Source organism: Mus caroli, unplaced genomic scaffold, assembly GCF_978045245.1.
Source record: "Mus caroli unplaced genomic scaffold, Mus_caroli_1 scaffold_11, whole genome shotgun sequence".
In the NCBI taxonomy this organism is placed as follows: Eukaryota; Metazoa; Chordata; class Mammalia; order Rodentia; family Muridae; genus Mus; species Mus caroli.
In genome coordinates this window covers 36,574,332-36,597,724 of record NW_028227266.1, presented here as the reverse complement: position 1 = coordinate 36,597,724, position 23,393 = coordinate 36,574,332, and the positions used below count along the sequence as shown (strand labels likewise).

The 23,393-nt window shown below is 36.5% G+C and overlaps 1 protein-coding gene across 1 annotated transcript; it reads right to left on the bottom strand.

Moving 5' to 3' along the window:
- Positions 1 to 122: 122 nt before the first annotated feature.
- Positions 123 to 22,598, bottom strand: LOC110301940 (olfactory receptor 8G18-like). The gene is made up of 2 exons (XM_085828254.1): positions 22,516 to 22,598; positions 123 to 1,074 (listed from the first exon to the last, which is right to left on the bottom strand). The coding sequence occupies exon 2, from the start codon at positions 1,065 to 1,067 to the stop codon at positions 123 to 125; it is 945 nt and encodes a 314-aa protein (XP_085684380.1). The 5' UTR covers positions 1,068 to 1,074; positions 22,516 to 22,598.
- Between the last annotated feature and the right edge of the window lie 795 nt (positions 22,599 to 23,393).

The window sequence follows — 23,393 nt, the reverse complement described above, 5'->3', positions numbered from 1 at the left end:
TAAAAGTTATCAAAGAATCCTAGCAAATAAGCAATAATAATGACAGGTAAGGTAAAATAAATAGGATCAAGTTAATTGATGTACTCTAGATAATTTTCCTCTAAGAACTATTCTTTATCTGGTCACATGAATTTTTTTCTTTCAAGTATTTTCTTCAGTGCAACTGTAACATCCTTATTCCTCAGGCTGTAGATCAAGGGGTTCAGCATGGGAACAACAGTAGTATAAAACACAGAGGACACTTTCCCTTGGTCCATCAAACTCACTGATGATGGCTGTAAGTATGTGAATGCAGCAGAACCATAGAAGACAGCAACAGCAGAGATGTGGGAACTGCAAGTACGAAAGGCTTTAGATCTGCCCTCACTGGAGCGAATACGGAGGATGCTGGCAATGATGAAGATGTAGGAAGTAATAACAGTTAGCAATGGGACACAGATATTCACTGTACCAAAAGATAAAATCAACATTTCGTTGATATAGATATCAGAACATGCAAGCTTCAGGAGGGGAAGAAAATCACAGAAATAGTGGTTAATCTTATCTGATTTGCAGAACTTAATCCTATTCATGAAGCCTGTGTTTACAGATGCACAGATCACAGCAAAAATATACACCCCTAAAATCAGAGAAGTATAAATCTGAGAGGACATAGTTGCATTGTAAAGCAAGGGGTTACAGATGGCAACATAGCGATCATATGCCATTGCAGCTAATGTATAGCACTCTGAAATGCCAAAAGTGATGAAGAAGTAGAGCTGAGCCATGCATCCAGAGTAGGAGATGATGTTCTTCTCTGTCAGGAAGCTCATGAGCATTTTAGGAATAACCACTGTTGACTGACAGAAGTCAATCAAGGAGAGACTGCTGAGGAAATAATACATGGGTGTGTGCAGGTGGGAACTGAGCCCAATCAGTGTGATCATGCCCAGGTTCCCAGACACAGTGATCAGATAGATTCCTATGAAGAGGAGGAAGAGTGGCAGCTGGAGTTCTGGCTCCTCTGAGAGCCCAGCCAAGATGAATTCAGTCACTGTGCAGTGGTTTCTTGATGTCATGTCCTCCATTCTGATCCTGAAGTAGTGAAAGTATAGTAAAGCTGTTAGGATGAAGATTTTTTCTTTCCCCTGAACACAAAGTACTATATAAATTATCTGCCTTAGAACTCCTTAGCCCTGTATATAATTGCCTTTACTGTATCATCTTTGTTAAATAAAATATTTTTACTATTATTTTTAAACAGATACTTAAACATTAAGAAGGAATTTTATAGAAAACACCACCACTGTATTACAGTTTTCAAAATTTTGTGATTTCAAAGCAATGTTTCTGAATTGGGTATTAGTATAAAAACATGGCTTTCTGTGTTGAGGAAGCAAGCTTTCCCTAAAAAACAGTGAATAATTCATCCAGAACCTTATTTTACGAAGAGATCTCCATGATTCTTCTTTTTAGACAATCCCATTTTTATAATTTTGAGATACACAATTTTTTAACTATTCAAATGTGAAATTTAGATATTAGGTAGTGAACACCTGGTGCTACTGGGAGGGGGATTCTGGTTTGCAAAACAGTTCTTGAGAGGTACAGAGTCTTCAGTAGTGGTTACATAGTAAGTACTTAAAGATAAAGTATTCATTTTCACTCCCATTATTTATCAATGATGTTGTTAGCTAATACAATATATTTTATTAGTTTTAATGGATATTTTCTTTACATTTCAAATGTTATTTCCCTCCCCCATTTTCCTTTTCATAATGATGGGTATATAGCAGATGATACTCTTAGGAATTGTTATTTTTGTAGTGCTTTTGTACACATAAATAATATTAAAATAATTTGAAAAAGTAAATAAGTCCCACATTTTTCAGTGATTATCATAACCAGAGAAAGATATAATTAAAATGTCAACATGAATATTAGACTAATTTTGAAGAAGTATGTTTTGACACTGAAATATTATTTGACACTAAGTAAAAAGTGGCACTATAATGAAGACAAGAACTAATATACAGGACTTTTCAAACACTATTATAAAAGAATATGCTTTATCAAGTAATTCAATAACAAAATATTATATAAATTCATTTATATGGTCCAATACCTCCTACAGAGAGTTTCATGATTTGGTTTTGGTGGCATATATATTTTTTTCTTGTGAGGTGGGTTTTAATTTTAATTAATAAGAGGTTGTTTTCCCCAAAACTTTATGCAACTCTTGCACCAGTGGGTATATCAGTGTATTCTATTTATTGTTATTATTGTGAGTTACAGGGTCCAAAGCTCAGTGAGATATGACAGAATCTTCAAGACATATGTAAGCCCAAACAGGAGGAAAAATTGAAATGGAGAAGAGAAGTTATTTTGAAGTTATACCTACAGAATTTATAACTATTAGAAGCATTTGACTGTTGATAGCTTCTGAGAGATGGTGGGGGGCTGGTGAGATGGCTCAGTGGGTAAGAGCACCCGACTGCTCTTCCGAAGGTCCAGAGTTCAAATCCCAGCAACCACATGGTGGCTCACAACTATCCACAACGAGATCTGGCTCCCTCTTCTGGAGTGTCTGAAGACAGCTACAGTGTACTTACATATAATAAATAAATAAAAAAAAAGGGGGGGGCTGGTGAGATGGCTCAGTGGGTAAGAGCACCCGACTGCTCTTCCGAAGGTCCAGAGTTCAAATTCCAGCAACCACATGGTGGCTCACAACCATCTGTAACGAGATCTGGCGCCCTCTTCTGGAGTGTCTGAAGACAGCTACAGTGTACTTACATATAATAAATAAATAAATTAATTAAAAAAAAAAAAAGAGATGGTGGTGGGTCAGTTTTCTTTAACTGTATAACTCCTGAAAAAATCAACCAATCTCCAGTGGAAGGCCAAATAGTCAAAAATGTGTATGTCCCAATAATTGTGCTTTATATGAGGGGAATTAAAAATAAGACACAAAGTTATATGAATAGAAAAGGGGATGTACCTGCAAAAAGTGAATAGAGGCTGTAAACATAACATGTGAAATTTTCAAAAACCTAAGGAAATATTTCTAAATTCAACAGTGAAAATGAATATAACAGAATGTTATAGTCTACCATTTTTTTGTTGATTAAGCAAGGAGTGAAACGTAATTTTATTTATTCCTTAGATAAAAATTTCCAAATAAAATAATTTTGTGACTCTGTTATATTATTTTGTGCATGGGGTACCTGTCAGTAAAATTAAAAATTCACAGTACTGTATAGTAGATGCTTCTCCTGCTTTTTGCATTTTTTTCTTCAGTATAATTTACCTTAGGTAATACCATTTGCAGATATCTTTATCTTGGCAATGTGTTTCATCTGCTTTTAATAAATTCTTCTTTTAAAAAAAAGCTTAAATTTTTCCACTTGATTACATCACACAATTGAGAATCAGAAGAGAAAGGGGAATTTTGGTAGATTTTTAATAAGCAGGAGGTTATTTTCATTATTATTTTTAATCAGAGTATTATACCTGCATAGTATATAAAATTTTCATGTCATCCAATTAGGGGAACATCAAGAGGCTCTGGGTACCAGCTTTATAGAAATAAAGCTTAGTGACTTACAAGCTAAATTCTTCCTATCACTACTCACATTCTCCAATCCATTTTTTTTAACCAGATGGAAGAGAAGGAAAGAGAAATATTCTATACTGTAAAAGATGGTTATATTTGAACAGAAGTTGATGTCTCTGCTCAGATTTATATCCAGTTTTAAAAGAGGTATATTGGTAATTATTTAGACCCACTGTCATTTTAGGACCTATATGCATGTATATCCACAGCATCTCAGTGCATCTTGCTCTTTTCCTAAGTAGATTATTGTCTTAGTCAGGGTTTCTATTCCTGCACAACATCATGACCAAGAAGCAAGTTGGGGAGGAAAGGGTTTATTCGGCTTACACTTCCATGCTGCTGTTCATCACCAAAGGAAGTCAGGACTGGAACTCAGACAGGTCAGGGAGCAGGAGCTGATACAGAGGCCATGGAGGGATGTTCTTTACTGGCTTGCCTCCCCTGGCTTGCTCAGCCTACTCTCTTATAGAACCCAAGACTACCAGCCCAGGGATGGTCCCACCCACAAGGGGCCTTTCCCCCTTGATCACTAATTGAGAAAATGCCTTACAGTTGGATCTCATGGAGGCATTTCCTCAACTGAAGCTCCTTTCTCTGTGATAACTCCAGCTGTGTCAAGTTGACACAAAAATAGCCAGTACAATTGACCCCTTGTCAACTTGACACACAAACACATCACTAGTAAGCCTCAACCCTTACATTCTTATTCATCCCCAAGATCTAAATAACTTTAAAAGTCCCACAGTCTTTACATATTCTTAAAATTTCAATCTCTTTAAAATATCCATCTCTTTTAAAATCCAAAGTCTCTTAACTGTGGGCTCCACTAAAACAGTTTCTTCCTTCGAGAGGGAAAATATCAGGGCACAGTCACAATCAAAGCAAAAATCAATCTCCAACCGTCCAACGTCTGGGATCCAACTCACGATCTTCTGGGCTCCTCCAAGGGCTTGGGTCACTTCTCCAGCCATGCCCTTTGTAGCACACACGTCGTCCTCTGGGCTCCAGATGCCTGTACTCCACTGCTGCTGCTGCTCTTGGTGGTCATCTCGTGGTACTGGAATCTCCAAAACACTGCATGACCCCTTCAGTCCTGGGCCTTCAATTACAACTGGGGCTGCACCTTCACCAATGGCCTTCCATGGCCTCTCACAGTGCCGAGCCTGAGCTGCTGTGTGACCCCTTCATGCCTTCAAAACCAGTACCACCTGGGTGACCCTTACACATTACCAAGTCCCACTGCAGAAGGAGTACAACCTTGCCTATCTCTGGAACACAGCCTCTTTGTGCTTTCAGAAAACACTTCCCAGAAGATGTCACCTCAACGATGCTAGTCTCTTCTTAATCACCGCTAATTTCTTAGCTCCAGCTAACCAGCATCAATAGTCCCAGTAATGCAAAGTTTTTGCTTTAGTAGTTCTGGTATCTTGTTAATCACAGCTGATTCTTCAGCCCCAGCTAACCAGAACTACAAAATCTTCACAATAAAAACAGCAATGGCCCTGAAGAGAGTCTTTAATTTTCCCCCTGAAATTTCACAAACCAGGCCTCCATCTTCTGCACTGTTCTCAGCATTATCTTCCAAGCTCCTACAGAACATCTGACAGAGCTCTTAGCAACGAATGGATATTCAAGCCCAAAGTTCCAAAGTCCTTCCACAGTCCTCCCCCAAACATGGTCAGGTTGTCACAGGAATACCCCACTCTGCTGGTACCAATTTGTCTTAGTCAGGGTTTCTATTCCTGCACAACATCATGACCAAGAAGCAAGTTGGGGAGGAAAGGGTTTATTCGGCTTACACTTCCATGCTGCTGTTCATCACCAAAGGAAGTCAGGACTGGAACTCAGACAGGTCAGGGAGCAGGAGCTGATACAGAGGCCATGGAGGGATGTTCTTTACTGGCTTGCCTCCCCTGGCTTGCTCAGCCTACTCTCTTATAGAACCCAAGACTACCAGCCCAGGGATGGTCCCACCCACAAGGGGCCTTTCCCCCTTGATCACTAATTGAGAAAATGCCTTACAGTTGGATCTCATGGAGGCATTTCCTCAACTGAAGCTCCTTTCTCTGTGATAACTCCAGCTGTGTCAAGTTGACACAAAAATAGCCAGTACAATTATCAAGAAATCCAATTCTGTGTTTACTTATTTTATGTTAAGCCATGATGGTTCACAGTCATTTTGAAGATATTGACTTACATTTTAAATGTTTTTAATTCACTTTTGCAATGCACTATACAATTGTTACATATGAAATTTAGTGTTAAACTATTACATGACTTATAATAATTAGATAAGCAATATGTAACTAAAAGTACACTTATTCTTATGTTTACTTTACCCTTGCTCATCACTTTACCCTTACCCTGATCCTGAAATTGACCCTAACAGTACACCTACCCCTGCACTTACAACTACTACTATCCCTACCCTACATCAAACCTAACCCTACCCCTTACCCTAAACCTATTCCTAAATCTACCCCTAAATTCAATCCTAATCTTAACCCTAGCTCATATCCTTACCCTCATTCTAACCCTAACCCTAATTCTTAACCTTAACCTATCTTCAACCCTAACCCTACTTCTAACCCTATCCCTTACATTAACCCACACCTCAAACCTTATTCTAAAGCTAAGACTTCCCCTAACCCTTACCATTAGCCTAACCCTATCCCTAACCAAAACCATTATACTTACCCTTACGCTAACCTATATATTAACCATAACTCTAGCCCCTGCCCTAAATTAAACCTAAACCGAAACACAAACTATACCCAAACCCTAATCATTACTATGAAAATGATATTAACGTTCATATTTAAAAACCATGTGGGCAGGTTGCTAGTACATCCTTTGTACAATTTAGGAATAACAGTTTACAAATGTGCTAATGCAGTACTTTTTAAGAGACTGGGAACTTGTAGTGTTTTCATTAAAACATGCATGCCAAAGTACAGGAAAATAGCAACAACAACAACCCAACAGTGTTCTGTTAATAAAACAATGTTCCATCCACTGTAGGGATTATTAAATGCAGGTTGAATTTATAAACCACAGTACCTCTTAGGAGGAAAAGATATTGAGTTTCTTCTTAAAAACACATGTGGGCAAACAAAGATAATGGAAAAAGTACTTTTAATACTTTACAACCACGTGACATCCACAGGAGAGAATAGGACAAACATTTTACACCTGAAATCATGCAGTACTTTTAGGAGATAGGAAACTTTTCGTGCCCTATCTACCACAAATACAGTACCCATGGCTCAGAGAAATTTGAAATCTATGGAGGGAAAGAAGGAGATTTGTACTACTCAGCATATCAGGAAGTTGGCTATAAAACAGAAATCTCTTATATTTAACAGGGAAGCTGCAGCTATGAACTCTCACCAACATCTATCCTCTGTAAAAGTAGCTCAATAATCACAGCAGCTATCATGCTAACATGGATGAGAGAAAAGCCACAGGTTTCTTCCTCTCTTTCTCTCTTGCTTTCTTTCTTGCTTTCTTAAAGATTTATTTATTGTTACATGTAAGTACAATATAGCTGTCTTCAGACAGACCAGAAAAGGGTGTCAGATCTTATTATGGATGGTTGTTATCCACCATGTGGTTGCTGGATTTGAACTCAGGACCTTGAGAAGAGCAGTCAGTGCTCTTATCTTCTAAGCCATCTCTCTAACACAATTCACAGGTTTCAATATTTAGAAAAAAACTAAAGATAATTAAAGACTAATTGACTTCTGAGACTTAGAGGATCAGACTCACTCAGGGGTGAGTCACCTGTTAGTTTATCCACTGAAAGAGAGCTGTTTTGGTTAAACACATATCTAGGAGAACAAAATTGACCCAGAATTTATATATAGTTAAATATAGGTGTTTATACATATATACCCACATACATATGTGCATCCATACATGACTATATGTGCTTCCACAATTATTATTAAAGGGTCATTAATGTTAGAGGTAGTGGGGGAATGTAGGAGGAGTTAGAGTGTTGAGAGAGATGGCTGGAAATACTGCAATAGACTACTATGAAACTCTTATCAAATATTATAAAATAAAACATAGAAAATATTTACGAAGAATAAAGAATATTCAATTGACCTCAGGATTCTGAAAGTATTTCCTCACATCCTAGTGGTTGCAATTAATGGAAAGAAAATAAAAGGGATTAAGTAGCATTTAAAATTAGTTTTGTTTTAAATGGTTATCTTTATTTTAACATAGTGCCTTTAAATTTGATAACTGTAGCCATAATGAAACCCTGTTTAAACTTAGTGGATAGCTAAACAGAACAAAACAGAAAAAGAAAGAAACAAAACCAAAAATATACAAAAATGTTAGGAACTGACAAGGGGCTATTGCAGAAGATTGAAGGGAAGAATAGTGAAAGCACATATTTACATGTATGAAAATAAAACCAAGAAAGTGTATTCATAATAGTGTCTTATGTATTTGTGGAAAATTGTTTTCTAGAAAACATTTAAACATGAAAATCTGAAAAAAGCAAGAGCTCTGTTATTTCTGGAGAGTTTGGAATAATTTAGCTATCACTTTCAGGAAGGTTCTGCTTTCAGATTGTCAGTCACTTTTACTCATTGACACTGACTTTATTCAGATTTTCAAGCCCCAACAGAATATTATATTTTATATTTAATTTAAAGTGTTTGGTAATTTTATACATAAGTACACTATTCATCATTCCCACTCACATCTCTCCCATCCAACACTTCATCTGAATTCAATGTCCTCTCATAATCATTCCATATATATACAAGCATATAAGCATTTATTCATACATATCCTGTAAAACCATTTAGTGTTGATTATGTGAATTTAGGGCTAAACACTGGGACTGGAGTAACTATCAGAGAACTCAATCCTGGAGAAGTCTGATTCTCCCTTTCTTATCAGCTATTAACAGCTGGAAGCTCTTCATATCTGGTAAAAACTCATGAGATTTCCCATCTAGTTGCATGTGTGTTGTTGCCATTGTGCTTGTCTTGGTACGGTAAACATAAGTCTCAATATTTTATAGGTCTTGCTTCCCTGTCATAATACAGGGTACTATTTCACAGCACATTTGCTGGTCATTTGCTTTTTATATTCTTTCCAAACATATTTTGTTATGCTCCCTGGTCCTCAGGTGTAGATGTCATGCCCCAGATTCATCAGTTGGGGCTGGAGAACTTAGATTTAATTATCTTCAGTTTTGCCCAGTTGGGCCTTTCTATAATAACCTCCATCTATTAATGAAAGAAGATTCTGTGATGAGAGTAATGAGATAATCCTACCTGAAGATGCAAGATTATTTCAAATACATTTATAATTATTGCTGTTAGTTGGAGGGTGGATCCAGGGTGGAGGGAAATAAAATATGAAGTGTAAAAAATAAATTAATTTTAAAAAGGCAAATATCCTGTGAAACCAAACAACAGAATTTGCTCCTCCATGAAAATGCATAAAACTTAAACCAAATTAAACTTTCTTGCTTAAATACAAAATAAAATTATAGTTGTTAAAGAAATTGGTGCAAGTAGGTTCTTCTCTATGATGTACAGTTTCAGGATGCATGATTAGTGGTTTGGGTTTATACTATCAGGCTTAGTATGGAACATGTCTTAAGTCTAATCACATATATTTAGTTACCGCCATAATTTCAGTGCCACTCTTGTACACTAAGGGCAGCTTGACATGCTGTTAATTGTGACAAATTGAATGCTCTCTAGCTAACCAGAACTATTGATTACTTTTTTCCCTTGGCAGGTTCCATGGAATCTTTGATGTATTACACATAGTCCTAAAAGAGCTATGGCAAACTTCAACGAAAATATTGTGGAAACCACTGAAATTCTAACAATGCTCATGAGCATTATTTTACAAAGCATCTATTCTGAATTGTTTCTTTAAGAAAATAATGTTGAGCCCTTCCTCCTGGTTCTTGTTGCTGTGACAGACCCCTAGTTAGTCTGTTCCCATGAAGACTCCATATCCTGAAACATCCTAGCTTACCGAATGCTCTCAGACCAGTTGGGGGCCCCCTGTACTCAGAGCAGTTGGACCCACTGTACTCAGCAGTTGAGAAGTTGAGAACCATCTGCATTCAGAGCACTTGAGAATCGGCTACACTCCAAGAAGTTAAGGATCGGCTGTACTCAACACAGTTCATCAAAAGCTTGACCGCTTCACAGAAGACCCAACAGTCTGAAGGCCTCCAAGGAGATCTACTGCAACCAGGGCAACAGATCAGAAGCTTCTTTGCCCCAGTGAAGAACACTGAGTAGGAAGGCCTGACAGGTGCTCTAATACAGAAGGGCTGTAAGCCAACCAGAAGGTCTGAAGCAACCCAGGGACAAAGAGGCAAACTCCATAAGTCACCCAGATCAATAAATATCTGGGATATCCTGATGGTGAAAGGCAAATGTATGACCATAAGCAGCAGAAGTCAAATTACATGGGCATCACCAGAACCCAGTTCTCCCACCACAGCAAAAGAAAAACTGAGGAAATTAAAAAATATTCAGCTCCTACTACAAAGGTCTATACTCGGCAAAATTGGCAAACATGGATAAAATGGATGCTTTATTAGACAAATGTCAGGTACGGAAGTTAAATTGGGATCAGATAAACCATATAGACCAACCCAAATCCCCCAAGAAAATAGAAGCACTCATTAGAAAGTCTCCCAACCAGAAGCAGCCTAGGCCAGATTTGTTTAGTGCAGAATTCAACCATACCTCAAAGAAGATCTAATACCAATACTTTTCAAACAATTCCATAAAATAGAAACAGAACAAACACTACCCAATTCTTCAATGAACCCACAGTTACACTGATACATAAGCAACAAAATAAATGACACAATGAATTAAGAGAAGTACAGACCAATTTCCCTTAGAAATATTTATGCAAAAATATTCAATAAGATTCTTGCAAACCTAATCCAAGAACATATCCATATGATCATCCACCATGATCAAGTAGGCTTCATCCCAGGAATGTATGGATGCTTCAGTGTACAAAATTGCATCAATATAATCAACTATACAAACAAATTCAAAGAAAAAGACTACATGATCATCTCATTTCATGCTGAAAAAGCCTTTGACAAAATACAACACCCCTTCATGTTAAAAGTATTGGAGATATCAGGAATTCAGGATTCATATCTAGTCCATATACTACTCAAAGTTCTAATAAGAATAATTAGACAACAAAGGAGATCAGAGGGATACAATTTCGGAGGGAGGAAGACAAGATATCACTATTTGCAGATGATATGACAGTTAAGTGAATTCAAAATTTCTACCAGAGAGCTCCTACACCAGATAAACAATTTCAGCAAAGCGGCTGGATATAAAATTAACTCAAACAAATCAGTAGTCTTCCTCTACTTAAAGGATAAATGGGTTTTAATAATACAGATTCAATGCAATCCCCACGAAAATTCCAACTCAATTCTTCATAGAGTTAGAAAGACAATTCTCAAATTCATTTGGAATATAAAAAACAAACAAACAAACAAACAAACAAACAAACAGGATAGTGAAAACTATTCTCAACATTAAAAGAACTACTGGAAGAATCACCATCCCTTACCTCAAGCTATACTTTAGAGCAATAGTGATAAAAATTTGCATGGTATTGTTACAGAGACAGGCAGGTAGATCAATGGAATAGAACTGAAGAACCAGAATTAAACCCACACACCTATAGTCACTTAATTTTTAACAAAGAAGCTAAAACCATCCAATGGGGAAAAGATAGCATTTTCATCCAATGGTGTGGGTTCAACTGGCAGTCTGCATGTAGCAGAATGTAAATTTATCCATTCTTATCTATTTGTACAAAGCTCAAGTCCAAGTGAATCAAGAAACTTCACATAAAACCAGATATGCTAAATCTAATAGAAGAGAACATGGGAAGAGCCTCAAATACTTGGGCACAGGGCAAACCTTCCTGAAGAGAACACCAATGGCTTATGCTATATGATCAACAATTGAAAAATAAGACCACATAAAATTGAAAAGCTTTTGTAAGTTAAAGGACACTGTCAATAGGACAAAACAGCAACAGACATTGAGAAAAGATATTTACCAACCCTACATCCTTTAGTGTACTAATATCCAAAATATACAAAGAACTCTAGAGAAAAAATAACCTATTATCAAGAGAAAAAAATAACCTATTAAATAGTGGAGTATAAAGCTAAATAGAGAATTCTAAACCGAGTAATCCTGAATGGCTGAGAAATGTTCAATATCCTTAGTCATCAGGGAAATGCAAATCAAAACAACCCAGAGATTCCACCTCATACCAACTAGAATGGGTAAGACCAAAATCTTGGTGACAGCAGATGTTGGCTTGATGGAGAAAAAGAGAAACACTCCTCCATTGATGGTCCGGCAGCAAGGTGATAAAAACCACTTTGGAAATCAGGCTGGCAGTTCCTGAGAAAATAAGGATTAGTTATACCTGAAGACCCAGTTACAGTACTACTGGACATATACCCCAAAAGTGCTTTAACATATAACAAGGACACATGCTCCACTATGTTCATAGCAGCCTTATTTATAATAGCCAGAAGCTGGAAAGAACCCAGATGTTCTTCAATAGAGGAATGGATGAAGAAAATGTAGTATATTTACACAAAAGAGTAGCACTCAGATATTAAAAACAATGAATTCATGAAATTCTTAGGAAAATGCCTGGAACTAGAAAATATCCCGAGTGAGATATTTTTATAATTTACAGTGTAAGGAAATAATTATTGCTAGGAATAAGAAAGAAGCCTGGAAAATCTTTTTGTTGCTGTTAGTTCATATTGATATTCACACAAAGGAAAATTTTTCTATATTCACATATTAAAATTAGAGAAACAGACTGAAAGCAGTTTTTCTCTTTCCATTTACATGTCCTGAATTAAGAACAATTGCAGTGCAGATATGCATTAATTAGGGGAAGTTTAATTATTATCCTCTATCCTATTGAAATGTGAACCAATTAATCATTGTATACACAAATTAAATTAGAGTTTAGTCATTAAAATATAAAAATATAGATATGAAAAACTGAAACAAGATCAGATATGGAAGTAGGAAGAGGAGTGAAGGCCAGAGTGCCAAGACAATGAATAGAGATAAGTAGCCTCAGGAGGTAGGAGATGGTAGGACCCTCTATAAAAGTACCAGAAACCCAGGAGGTGAGACACTCTAAGGACTCAATTGGGGTGGCATTAGCCAAAATGCCCAACATTGGGGAGGGGGAAAACTCAAAGTGTCTAAGGTCAATAAATAGACAGGACCTCAAACAGAGGGACAGGATTACAAACCCACAGACAAAATTTCTAACCCAGAACTGTTCCTGTCTAAAAGAACTGCAGGGACAAAAACGGATAAGAGACTGAAGGAAAGGTGGCCAAATCCTAGCCCAATCTGGAATCCATATCTTAAGAGGGCACCAAGGCCTGACAGTATTACTGATGCTATGCTGCGCTTACAGATTAGACTGGCAGAGGACCTATCAGCAGCTGACTGTAAAAAAGCAAATACTTACACCCAACCATTGAACTGAAGTAGGTTACCCCTATTGTTGAATTATGGGAGGGATTAAAGAAGCTAAAAACTTTTTTCTTCAGTTTTTTATTAGATATTTTCTTCATTTACATTTCAAATGCTATCTCGAAAGTCCCCTATGCCCTACACCCTGTCCTGCTTCCCTTCCCACCCACTCTCACTTCTTGGCCCTGTTGTTCCCCTATACCGGGGCATATAAAGTTTGCAAGACCAAGGGGCATAAATTCCCACTGAGCTATAAGGTACAAAAAAATCTGAAATGGACAGCCATTATACTCACTTTTTCTTACTAATAAGATCCCCATACTCCAATGTATATTTCTAATCTTAAGGACACACAGATGACATAGTTAATGTAGATGATTCATAAACAAAACAGAAAATGTCACAAATGTTGAAAAGAAACCTGTAGGAACAAGGGATTGTAAAAGGGAATACTAGACAGAGGATGATGAACATGATATTAATCAGAACGTGTTTGTGTGTGTGTGTATGTGTGTGTGTGTGTCTGTGTGTCTGTGTGTATGTGTGTGTGTGTTTGTGTGTGTGTGCATGTGTGTGTGTGTCCTGTGTCAGTGTGTATCTGTTGGTACATAAAAAAGTTTTAAAACTTAAAACAAATGTTAATGAGAACATCATCTACATTTAAAACTATAGCCCTCTTTCTTTTTTTTTTTTTTGTTTGTTTGGTTTTTTTTTTGAAAAATACATATTTATGACAGTTATACCAAACATTAAATAATTTTCTAATACTTTTTACTAGGAATGTCAAGAATTCCACAGTAACAGCCAGTCAGGTCATCAGAAAAGAAATCCCAGTGTACACACATAACAAGTCCACAGGTAGTTAGAAATGAAAGTCGCATATATACCTTTGTTATCACAGGAAGTCAAGCCTAAAATTATCCAAGGGCAAAGAGCCATAAGTGATATAAGCATAAAAGTGACTGTCTAGCTGTTTCATTTGAGAGTATTTGTTACCAGAATGTTGCTGTGTCTGTATTGAGTTTTTAAAGGTATATATTATAGCCACTTTAGAAACTAAAATGTCATCTTGAACTGTCTTTGATTACTCTTAATGTCAGGACTGAATTACCTATACTTTATGTCACCAACACTTGACTTTAATCAGTTTTTTATTAGAGCTATACTTGTGGGTTTTGAAGGTTCAAGAGTGGGCACTGTGGCCTTGTTTAGTCATCATCAGAGAAGCTTCCTCCTATAGCAGATGAGAACAAATATACAGACCCACCACCAGGAATTACTTAGAGAGTGAGAAACCTTAGACTGTTCAGCCCTTAAGGAGATGTCTTCATCAAACCCCATCTCTCGAAGCTCAAAGATCCTCACAGAAGAGGAGACAAAATGAGCATAGGAGAGAGAAGGGATAAAAGACACCAAAAAATGAAGTTCCCTAAATCAACATGGGCAGAGGTCACATGAACTCACAGAGACTGACAGAACATGCAGAGAGAGTGCATGAGTTTGCACAAGGTCCTCTGTGTATATAGTATAGCTTTCAGTATAATATTTCGAAGGGTTTCCCGAGTGTGCAGATGAGTGGATCTCTGACTCTTGTGCCTTCTCTTGGGTTCTTTATTTTTTCCTCATTTACATTTCCAATGCTATCCCAAAAGTCCCCACCCACCCACACCCCACTCCCCTACCCACCCAATCCCCCTTGTTGGCCCTGGCATTCCCCTGTATTGGGGCATATAAAGTTTGCAAGTCCAATGGGCCTCTCTCTCCAGTGAAGGCCAACTAGGCATTCTTTGGATACATATGCAGCTAGAGACAAGAGCTCCGGGGTACTAGTTAGTTCATATTGTTGTTCCACCTATAGGGTTGCAGTTCCCTTTAGTTCCTTGGGTGCTTTCTCTAGCTCCTCCATTGGGGACCCTGTGATCCATTCAATAGCTGACTGTGAGCATCCACTTCTGTGTTTGCTAGGCCCCAGCATAGTCTCACAAGAGACAGCTATATCAGGGTCCTTTCAGCAAAATCTTGCTAGTGTATGCAATGGTGTCAGCGTTTGGAAGCTGATTATGGAATGGATCCCTGGATATGGCAATCACTAGAAGGTCCATCCTTTCGTCACAGCTCCAAATTTTGTCTCTGTAACTCCTTCCATGGATGTTTTGTTCCCAATTCTAAGAAGGGGCAAAGTGTCCACACTTTGGTCTTTGTTCTTGAGTTTCATGCCTTTAGCAAATTGTATCTTATATCTTGGGTATCCTAAGTTTCTGGGCTAATATCCACTTATCAGTGAGTACATATTGTGTGAGTTCCTTTGTGATTGTGTTACCTCATTCAGGATGATGCCCTCCAGGTCCATCCATTTGCCTAGGAATTTCATAAATTCATTCTTTTTAATAGCTGAATAGTACTCCATTGTGTAAATGTACCACATTTTCTGTATCCATTCCTTTGTTGAGGGGCATCTGGGATCTTTCCAGCTTCTGGCTATTATAAAAAAAAGGCTGCTATGAACATAGTGGAGCATATGTCCTTCTTACCGGTTGGGACATCTTCTGGATATATGCCCAGGAGAGGTGTTGCTGGATCCTCCAGTAGTACTATGTCCAATTTTCTGAGGAAGGGCCAAACTGATTTCCAGAGTGGTTGTACCAGCTTGCAATCCCACCAACAATGGAGGAGTGTTCCTCTTTCTCCACATCCTTGCCAGCATCTGCTGTCATCTGAATTTTTCATTAGAGCCATTCTGACTGGTGTGAGTTGGAATCTCACGTTTGTTTTGATTTGCGTTTCCCTGATGATTAAGGATGTTGAACATTTTTTCAGGTGCTTCTCTGCCATTCGGTATTCCTCAGGTGAGAATTCTTTGTTCAGTTCTGAGCCCCATTTTTAATGGGGTTATTTGATTTTATGGAGTCAACCTTCTTGAGTTCTTTATATATATTGGATATTAGTCCCCTATCCAATTTGGGATAGGTAAAGATCGTTCCCCAATCTGTTGGTGGTCTTTTTGTCTTATTGACGGTGTCTTTTGCCTTGCAGAAGCTTTGCAATTTTATGAGGTCCCATTTATTGATTCTCGATCTTACAGCACAAGCCATTGCTATTCTATTCAGGAATTTTCCCCCTGTACCCATATCTTCGAGGCTTTTTCCTACTTTCTCCTCTATAAGTTTCAGTGTCTCTGGTTTTATGTGGAGTTCCTTAATCCACTTAGATTTGACCTTAGTACAAGGAGATAGAAATGGATCAATTCGCATTCTTCTACATGATAACAGCCAGTTGTGTCAGCACCATTTGTTGAAAATGCTGTCTTTTTTCCACTGGATGGTTTTAGCTTCCTTGTTGAAGATCAAGTGACCATAGGTGTGTGGGTTCATCTCTGGTTCTTCAATTCTGTTCCATTGGTCTACTTGTCTGTCACTATACAGTACCATGCAGTTTTTTATCACAATTGCTCTGTTAGTACAGCTTTAGCTCGGGCATGGTGATTCCCCCAGAGGTTATTTTATCATTGAGAAGAGATTTTGCTATCCTAGGTTTTTTGTTATTCCAGATGAATTTGCTGATTGCCCTTTCTAATGCGTTGAAGAACTGAGTTGGAATTTTGATGGGGATTGCATTGAATCTGTAAACTGCTTTTGGCAAGATACCCATTTTTTTTATATTGATCCTGGCAATCCATCTTTTTAATAGCTGAGTAGTACTCCATTGTGTAAATGTACCACATTTTCTGTATCTATTCCTCTGTTGAGGGGCATATGGGTTCTTTCCAGATTCTGGCTATTATAAATAAGTCTACTATGAACATATTGGAGCATGTATTTTTCTTATCGGTTGGAACATCTTCTGGATATATGCCCAGGAGAGGTAGGACATGATCCTCTACCCAAGATATAAGGTACAATTTGTGAAACACATAAAGCTTGGGAATAACAAAGACCAAGGTGTGGATACTTTTCCCCATCTTGGAACTGGGAGCAAAGCACTCACGGAAGGATCTAAAGAGACAGAGTTTGGAGCTGAGAGGAAAGGATGGACCACCTAAAGGCTGCCATACCCGGCGATTCATCCCATAATCAGCCTCCAAATGCTGACACCATTGCATACACTAGCAAGATTTTGCTGAAAGGACCCTGATATAGCTGTCTCATGTGAGACTATGCTGCGGCCTAGCAAACACAGAAGTGGATGCTCACAGTCAGCTGTTGGATGGATCACAGTGCCCCCAATGGAGTAGCTGGAGGAAGTAGCTAGGGAGCTGGGGGGGATCTGCAACCCTATAGGTGGAACAACAATATGAACTAACCAGTACCACCCCCCCACCCCCAGAGCTCATGTCTCTAGCTGCATATGTATCAGAAGATGGCCTGGTCTGCCATCAGTGGAAAGAGAGGCCCATTGGTCGTGCAGACTTTATATGCCTCAGTACAGGGGAACACCAGAGCCAAGAGGTAGAAGTGGGTAGGTGGGGTAGTGGGTGTGGGAGAGTGTGGAGGACTTTTGGGTAAGCATTGGGAATGTAAATGAAATAAATACCCAATAATAATAATAATAATAATAATAATAATAATAGTAAAGAAATACAGGTACATAAATGGAGCATAGACTTGAAGAAAGACTTTCCAGTGATGCATCAACTTGGGATGCATCCATGGGTGTTCAGCAAACACTGACAGTATTATTAATGCCATGTTGTGATTGAAGACAGAAGCCTTGCATAACTGTTTCCTGAGAGGCTCTACCAGCAGTTGACTGAGACCAATGCAGATACTTACAGCCAACCATTAGACTGAGGTCAGAGACCACTTTGGAAGAGGTAGGGAAAGGATTGGAGGAATTAAATGGGATGGCACTACCATAGATAGACCAACAGTGTCAACTAACCTAGACCCCTAAGTCTTCTCAGAGCCTATGCCACAAACCAAAGAACATGCACAGGCTGGTCCAAGGTGCCCTGCACATATGTAGCAGAGGACTGCCTTGTCTGACCTCAGATGAACAGGGTGTACCTGATCCTGTAGGCACTTGAAACCCCAGAAAGGTAGCATGCTCAGGTGGTAGGGAGAAGGGGACACCCTTTCTGAAGCAAACAGGATGGAGACTGTTCTGAAGAACTTTGGGAGGGAGAACCAAGAGGGGATAATATTTGGAATGTAAATAAAATATAATTAATTAAAAGATTAATCATCAATGAAATCAAAATGAAATATTTTCATACAAGTATATCATAGTGGCCATTGAAAATCTGTGGCAATACCAAATGTGGACAAAGAGTAGCTAGATGCAACACACACCAACTGTTTGTGGAGTAAATGTAGAACCTTGAAACTTTGAAACTAGCTTAATACCATGTTATAAGTGTGAACACATATCTTGTATGCATTTCAGTCATGTTTCTCAGGGTTTATCCTGGACAAATGACAACAGGTTTCTGCATAAAGAATTGTGAAAATGTTCTAGCAGCTCTATTCCTTCATTATTAATGCTTTGGTATGAAACAACCCAAATATTCAATTGTTCTTTTTGTATGTAATGAATTCTAGGTAGTATTTGTAAAGGAGCAAAGCATTAAATCATGCAATAGCATATATTTCTAAAGCTTGCTATTGGAATAGCCATAAAATACTCTTTCAGTCTTTGAGCTTGCACAGGAATTATATATACCATCATAATTATTGTGAGATAATATGTGCAACAGTCTCCTGTGTCTGGATGACAATCTTTTCCTTTTACGCACCAACCATATTGGGGAAATGGACCCTTCTTTCAGTGTTGCTAGCCAGTGAGATCCTATCAACTTCTGCAAAAATCATGAGCTCTTCTTATTACTATTGGTTATACTTCAGAGCTCAATGCTATAACCTGGTTGATGAAGGTATACTGTAGTTGAAAAAAAGTGCATGAAAATATCATATCTGGCTTGTCCTGGAAGTTTCATTATCAATGGCTAGCTTTCCCAGTATTGGAAGATCCTATGGACACTACTGGAGCAAAGAAACGCTCAGCAATCTCATCCAGCTGTGTAACAATTGAGATATATTAAAATCTGGAATGTAAGACATTCTTATTGGGACAATGGAGTCATGAACATAATGAAATTATTGAAACATTTTCTGCTTCATAAAATAAAATCTATATCTGACACTATTGTCAGACCAAATATCTGTTGCTTTATGAACATTTCAAAAATTGTATTAAAACATATCAAGAATTATAGTGTTCCAAAATAGACACTGACTATTTTGAAGCATATATATCTTGGTTGTTTATATTTTAACTATATTGTTGAATTATTTATATGTATGATGACATTGTTGGTGTTATTCCAATACATATTATGCAAAGTACAGTAACAACTGCACTAAAACTTGTGATATTAATATTTTTACTTTAATTTTGTAAACTTGAGTCACACCTTTTCTCATTAAGCTATAACATATTTCTTTTGCTGTTGTGCAATTCTAAGTCTACTTTGTCTTATGTAAGTGCCTCACCACAAGCTTTGTATTTGCTAGTATTTGCATGTCAAACAATGTACTATTTATTCCTATTTTATTATTATGTGTCCTTTTATTGAGATATATTTCAATGGAATTTCTAAAATTAAAACAATGAAATACAAATGGCATAAAATATGAAAAAGTTACCAGCAAATATCCAGAAGTCAATCTAATAAAATACAAATAATCCTTATATACTGAATTTTTCTAGTAGTTCCAAGAAAACTTGTAGAAAAAAATTTAATCATAGAAGAACTTACCAAAGCAGTGTTTTGTAATACTGTATATGGTAAAAAAATAAATAGATAAATAAAGCTTGGCAGACTCATGGACAGGTTTGTCATAATCTAGTTAATGTATATTACTTATAAAGTCATAGCATTTAAAACACAAATTCAATACTTAAAGCAAACTTTGTCTATTCTGGGTCATTTCAGAATTTACAAATAACAATCAGTATAGCACAGTATTAAGGAATATCTTTTAAAAAGAGAAACATGTATCTTAAAAGATTACAAATAATGAAATCGGGAAAATCTGCAAGTTTATATTGCTCCATACCAAGATTTCTTCTCGAATCTCTCTCTATATAATATACACACACACCACAGGCAGATGCTTACATTTCCCTTTAAAAATACATTTAAAATAATAAAAAAATTATGATACATGGTTCTTTATATAAAGCTTGAGATCACAGGTTTATGGTATGTTGTGCTGCATATTACAGAGACAAAAAATAATTTTAGACAGCATTTTTATTCCTTCCACAATGCAGGTTTGGAGGATAAAATCAGATCACTATGATTGTGTGGCAAGAGCATATACCCTTTGAGTTGTCTTCTCTGCCCAGTTAGTAATTTAATTTCTAAGAGAGTAATATCTCATTCAGATCTAAAATACAAATTAATATAAAGTATATTTTAACTCATGTCCTAATGTTCTTATACATAAAAGTCACATTAGGTGATAACAGCATTAAGAAAATTTTCTAATGCAAATATGTAAACATTCTTTTATGAAGAAAAGCAAAAATTATTGCATTTTCTGGTTTCATTATTAGTCTTATTACCAAGAGAGAACTGAATCTTTGCAAAATACATTCTGTTTAATCTGTGGCTCTTCTAAGATCACCACAAAATGCTATAAATAAGTAGTTATCCTATTTCTAGAATCAGTGACTTTTAATATTATATCAACTGTTCAAATTATACACTTAGTTGCATTAAACCCATGCTATTCTTTCATTGTTCATTAGTATATTTGGAAGTATATTAGTATATTTGTTTTATTATAAAGAGACTGGTGGCTTATATAGCCATTAAAATATTCTTAAAACTGTTCATCTGTTAAAATGTATTTAATATAGAACTCCTAATCCTATGACAAATTTCATGAAAAGAAATGTCCTGCAGCAGCATGTAGAACTCTAAACCACAGAAAATATTAAGAATAATAATTGGAAAGCTTTAGAAATACCAAATTAGTTTTCCACTTGAGAGCCCTTAGTCTGAGTAAAATCATTCTAATACCATGGTCACAGACAGTTTCTGCCAAGTTTCTCCCCTGTCCCCATTTCCTCTCTCCTTGCTCTCTCTGTGTCTCTTACTCTCCATTATATCTCTAAATATTGTTGAATTACAAAGGAAATAAAATGTCCTTAGGTCACTGTAGCAATTAAATTAAAGTGACATGTACTCTGGTTTAAAGAATCCACAACCTAAATCCTCCTTGTTAATGTATATTCATTAAAACTGGGTTCTAAATATGTGATAAAATACATATCACAGATAAAGCAAAAGTTGCAGGACAAAGCAATATATACTTTATAATAGAGTTGTTTATTATTGCTTATTCATTGTATTATACTAAATACAGAAGTATACCAATATTTGCAGTAATGTTGAATAATAAACAAATATTTGTGTAAATTCACAACCATAAAATTTTGAGTCTCATCAATGCTACTTTATATATTCAATATTCAAAGATTTCATGTAAACACTTTATATTTCACAACAATGTTTTTGCTAATTCAGTTGATTCCAATGTCTATAGATTTTATATTTTTCTCGGAAAATTATTTTTGCTCTCAAAATGTCTTATGTTCCACAATGATTATCAAAAAACAGAACTCCAAAAAATGTTCTACTTAAATATGAGTGTTTCAAATTGTGTATCTAACCAAAATATAGTTTGGAAGGCTATAAATTCTTCAAGCATACAATCCCTCCTGTGATGGACACATTTGGCTACTTACAGTTCCTACACTCTATTAAACTTAGCCATCACTTACATTTTAGAATGCTCTTCATTCTACTTCTAAGAGTGTCACTAAGTACCTTTTCTCTGTCATTTGATAAATATATATTTCTTTTTATACACCATCTAAAATTATGACTGTCTGACGTAGTATGATTCTCCAAAATCTTGCAATAGATTTATTCTTTGGTATATGTGCTTAGAATGTTGTAAGTTATGAACCTCATATTTCCTTGGGAAATATATTCCACTACTAAATAGATGGCTAGTTGGATTTGCTTGCCTGTCTCCTCAGTAATACATGTCTGCAACATTATAGATATTTTTGGTACTTTTAAGAATATGGAGATAATTAAAAGAATGAATGTGTATATTCACCCACTTCTGCCTGAGTTCTGAGAGTGATTGTTCTAGGCCATATAGTTCTAAACAGTTGTGAGTATGTGATACAAACTTGATCACTTTACCTCTTCTGAAATTCTCAATATTAAGTTGTATTTGCCACTTACAAATGGCATTATTGCTGGAATTTGGAGAATCATGAACCCAGAATTCTACAGTTAGTATTGAAAAGACAAGACCTCATTGGGAACAGTACCTTTGAACCTGGTCTGTGTCTCAAGTCATCTTCCTCCAGGATTCAAATAGTTTGTGCCTCAGAAGATTCAATTTCATACTCACAGTCACCTGAACAGTTGTGAAGCTCTGTCCTGAGTTTAAGTTTTTCAGGTACTCTATGTCAAGAAAGAAACATTCCCTAAGGATTCCCATTATTCTAAAAATATGCTAATGATAAAATAACCAATTATCGGTGCTAATTCCCCAATTGCCAAGTTATTCTTTAAATGGATTTCTGAAATTTCATTCTTAAACTTTCAACTCCTAATAAAGTTTTCAGTATATGAACCACTGAAAAGTTGTGTAACAAGAGGGGTGGATAGGGGGCGCTGAGGAAGGGAAACTGGGAAGTGGGACAATATTTGAAATGAAAGTAAATAAAATAACCAATTAGAAAATAAATTTTAAAAAGTGTGTATTATGACCTAGCAGGTGTGGGTGGGTAGGAGATTCTGTACATTTCTTAGGAGCCGCTGGTTAATACAACAAAGACGCCAGTGATGTAACCACATTTTAGAACAATGTTTTTTCTGATGAGTTATATGGTATTTATTATGTTTCCATTATTTAAATAATAAATCTATTCATAGGAATATTATTAACAGATTCCCTAAGAATCAATATTCCCTTACCTCATTCTTAATTTAAGAAAACAAGAAGAAAAGTAGAATGGTCTAAAGGAAAGTGATGGGCGAACCACTCAGACTATAGAAGCAGTTATTTTATGACTAACTATTTAGAATCGAGAACAGTCTGAATGTTAAACCATCAAAATGTTTTTTAAGACTAAAGCAATATTTTCTATTCTAACCAATTTCATTTGCTTTTAGCAGTTAACACCTTATTTTTCTTCTGAAA

Excerpts from the sequence above, each read along its gene's own strand:
- LOC110301940 (XM_085828254.1), bottom strand. The coding sequence starts at position 1,067 with ATGGAGGACATGACATCAAGAAACCACTGCACAGTGACTGAATTCATC.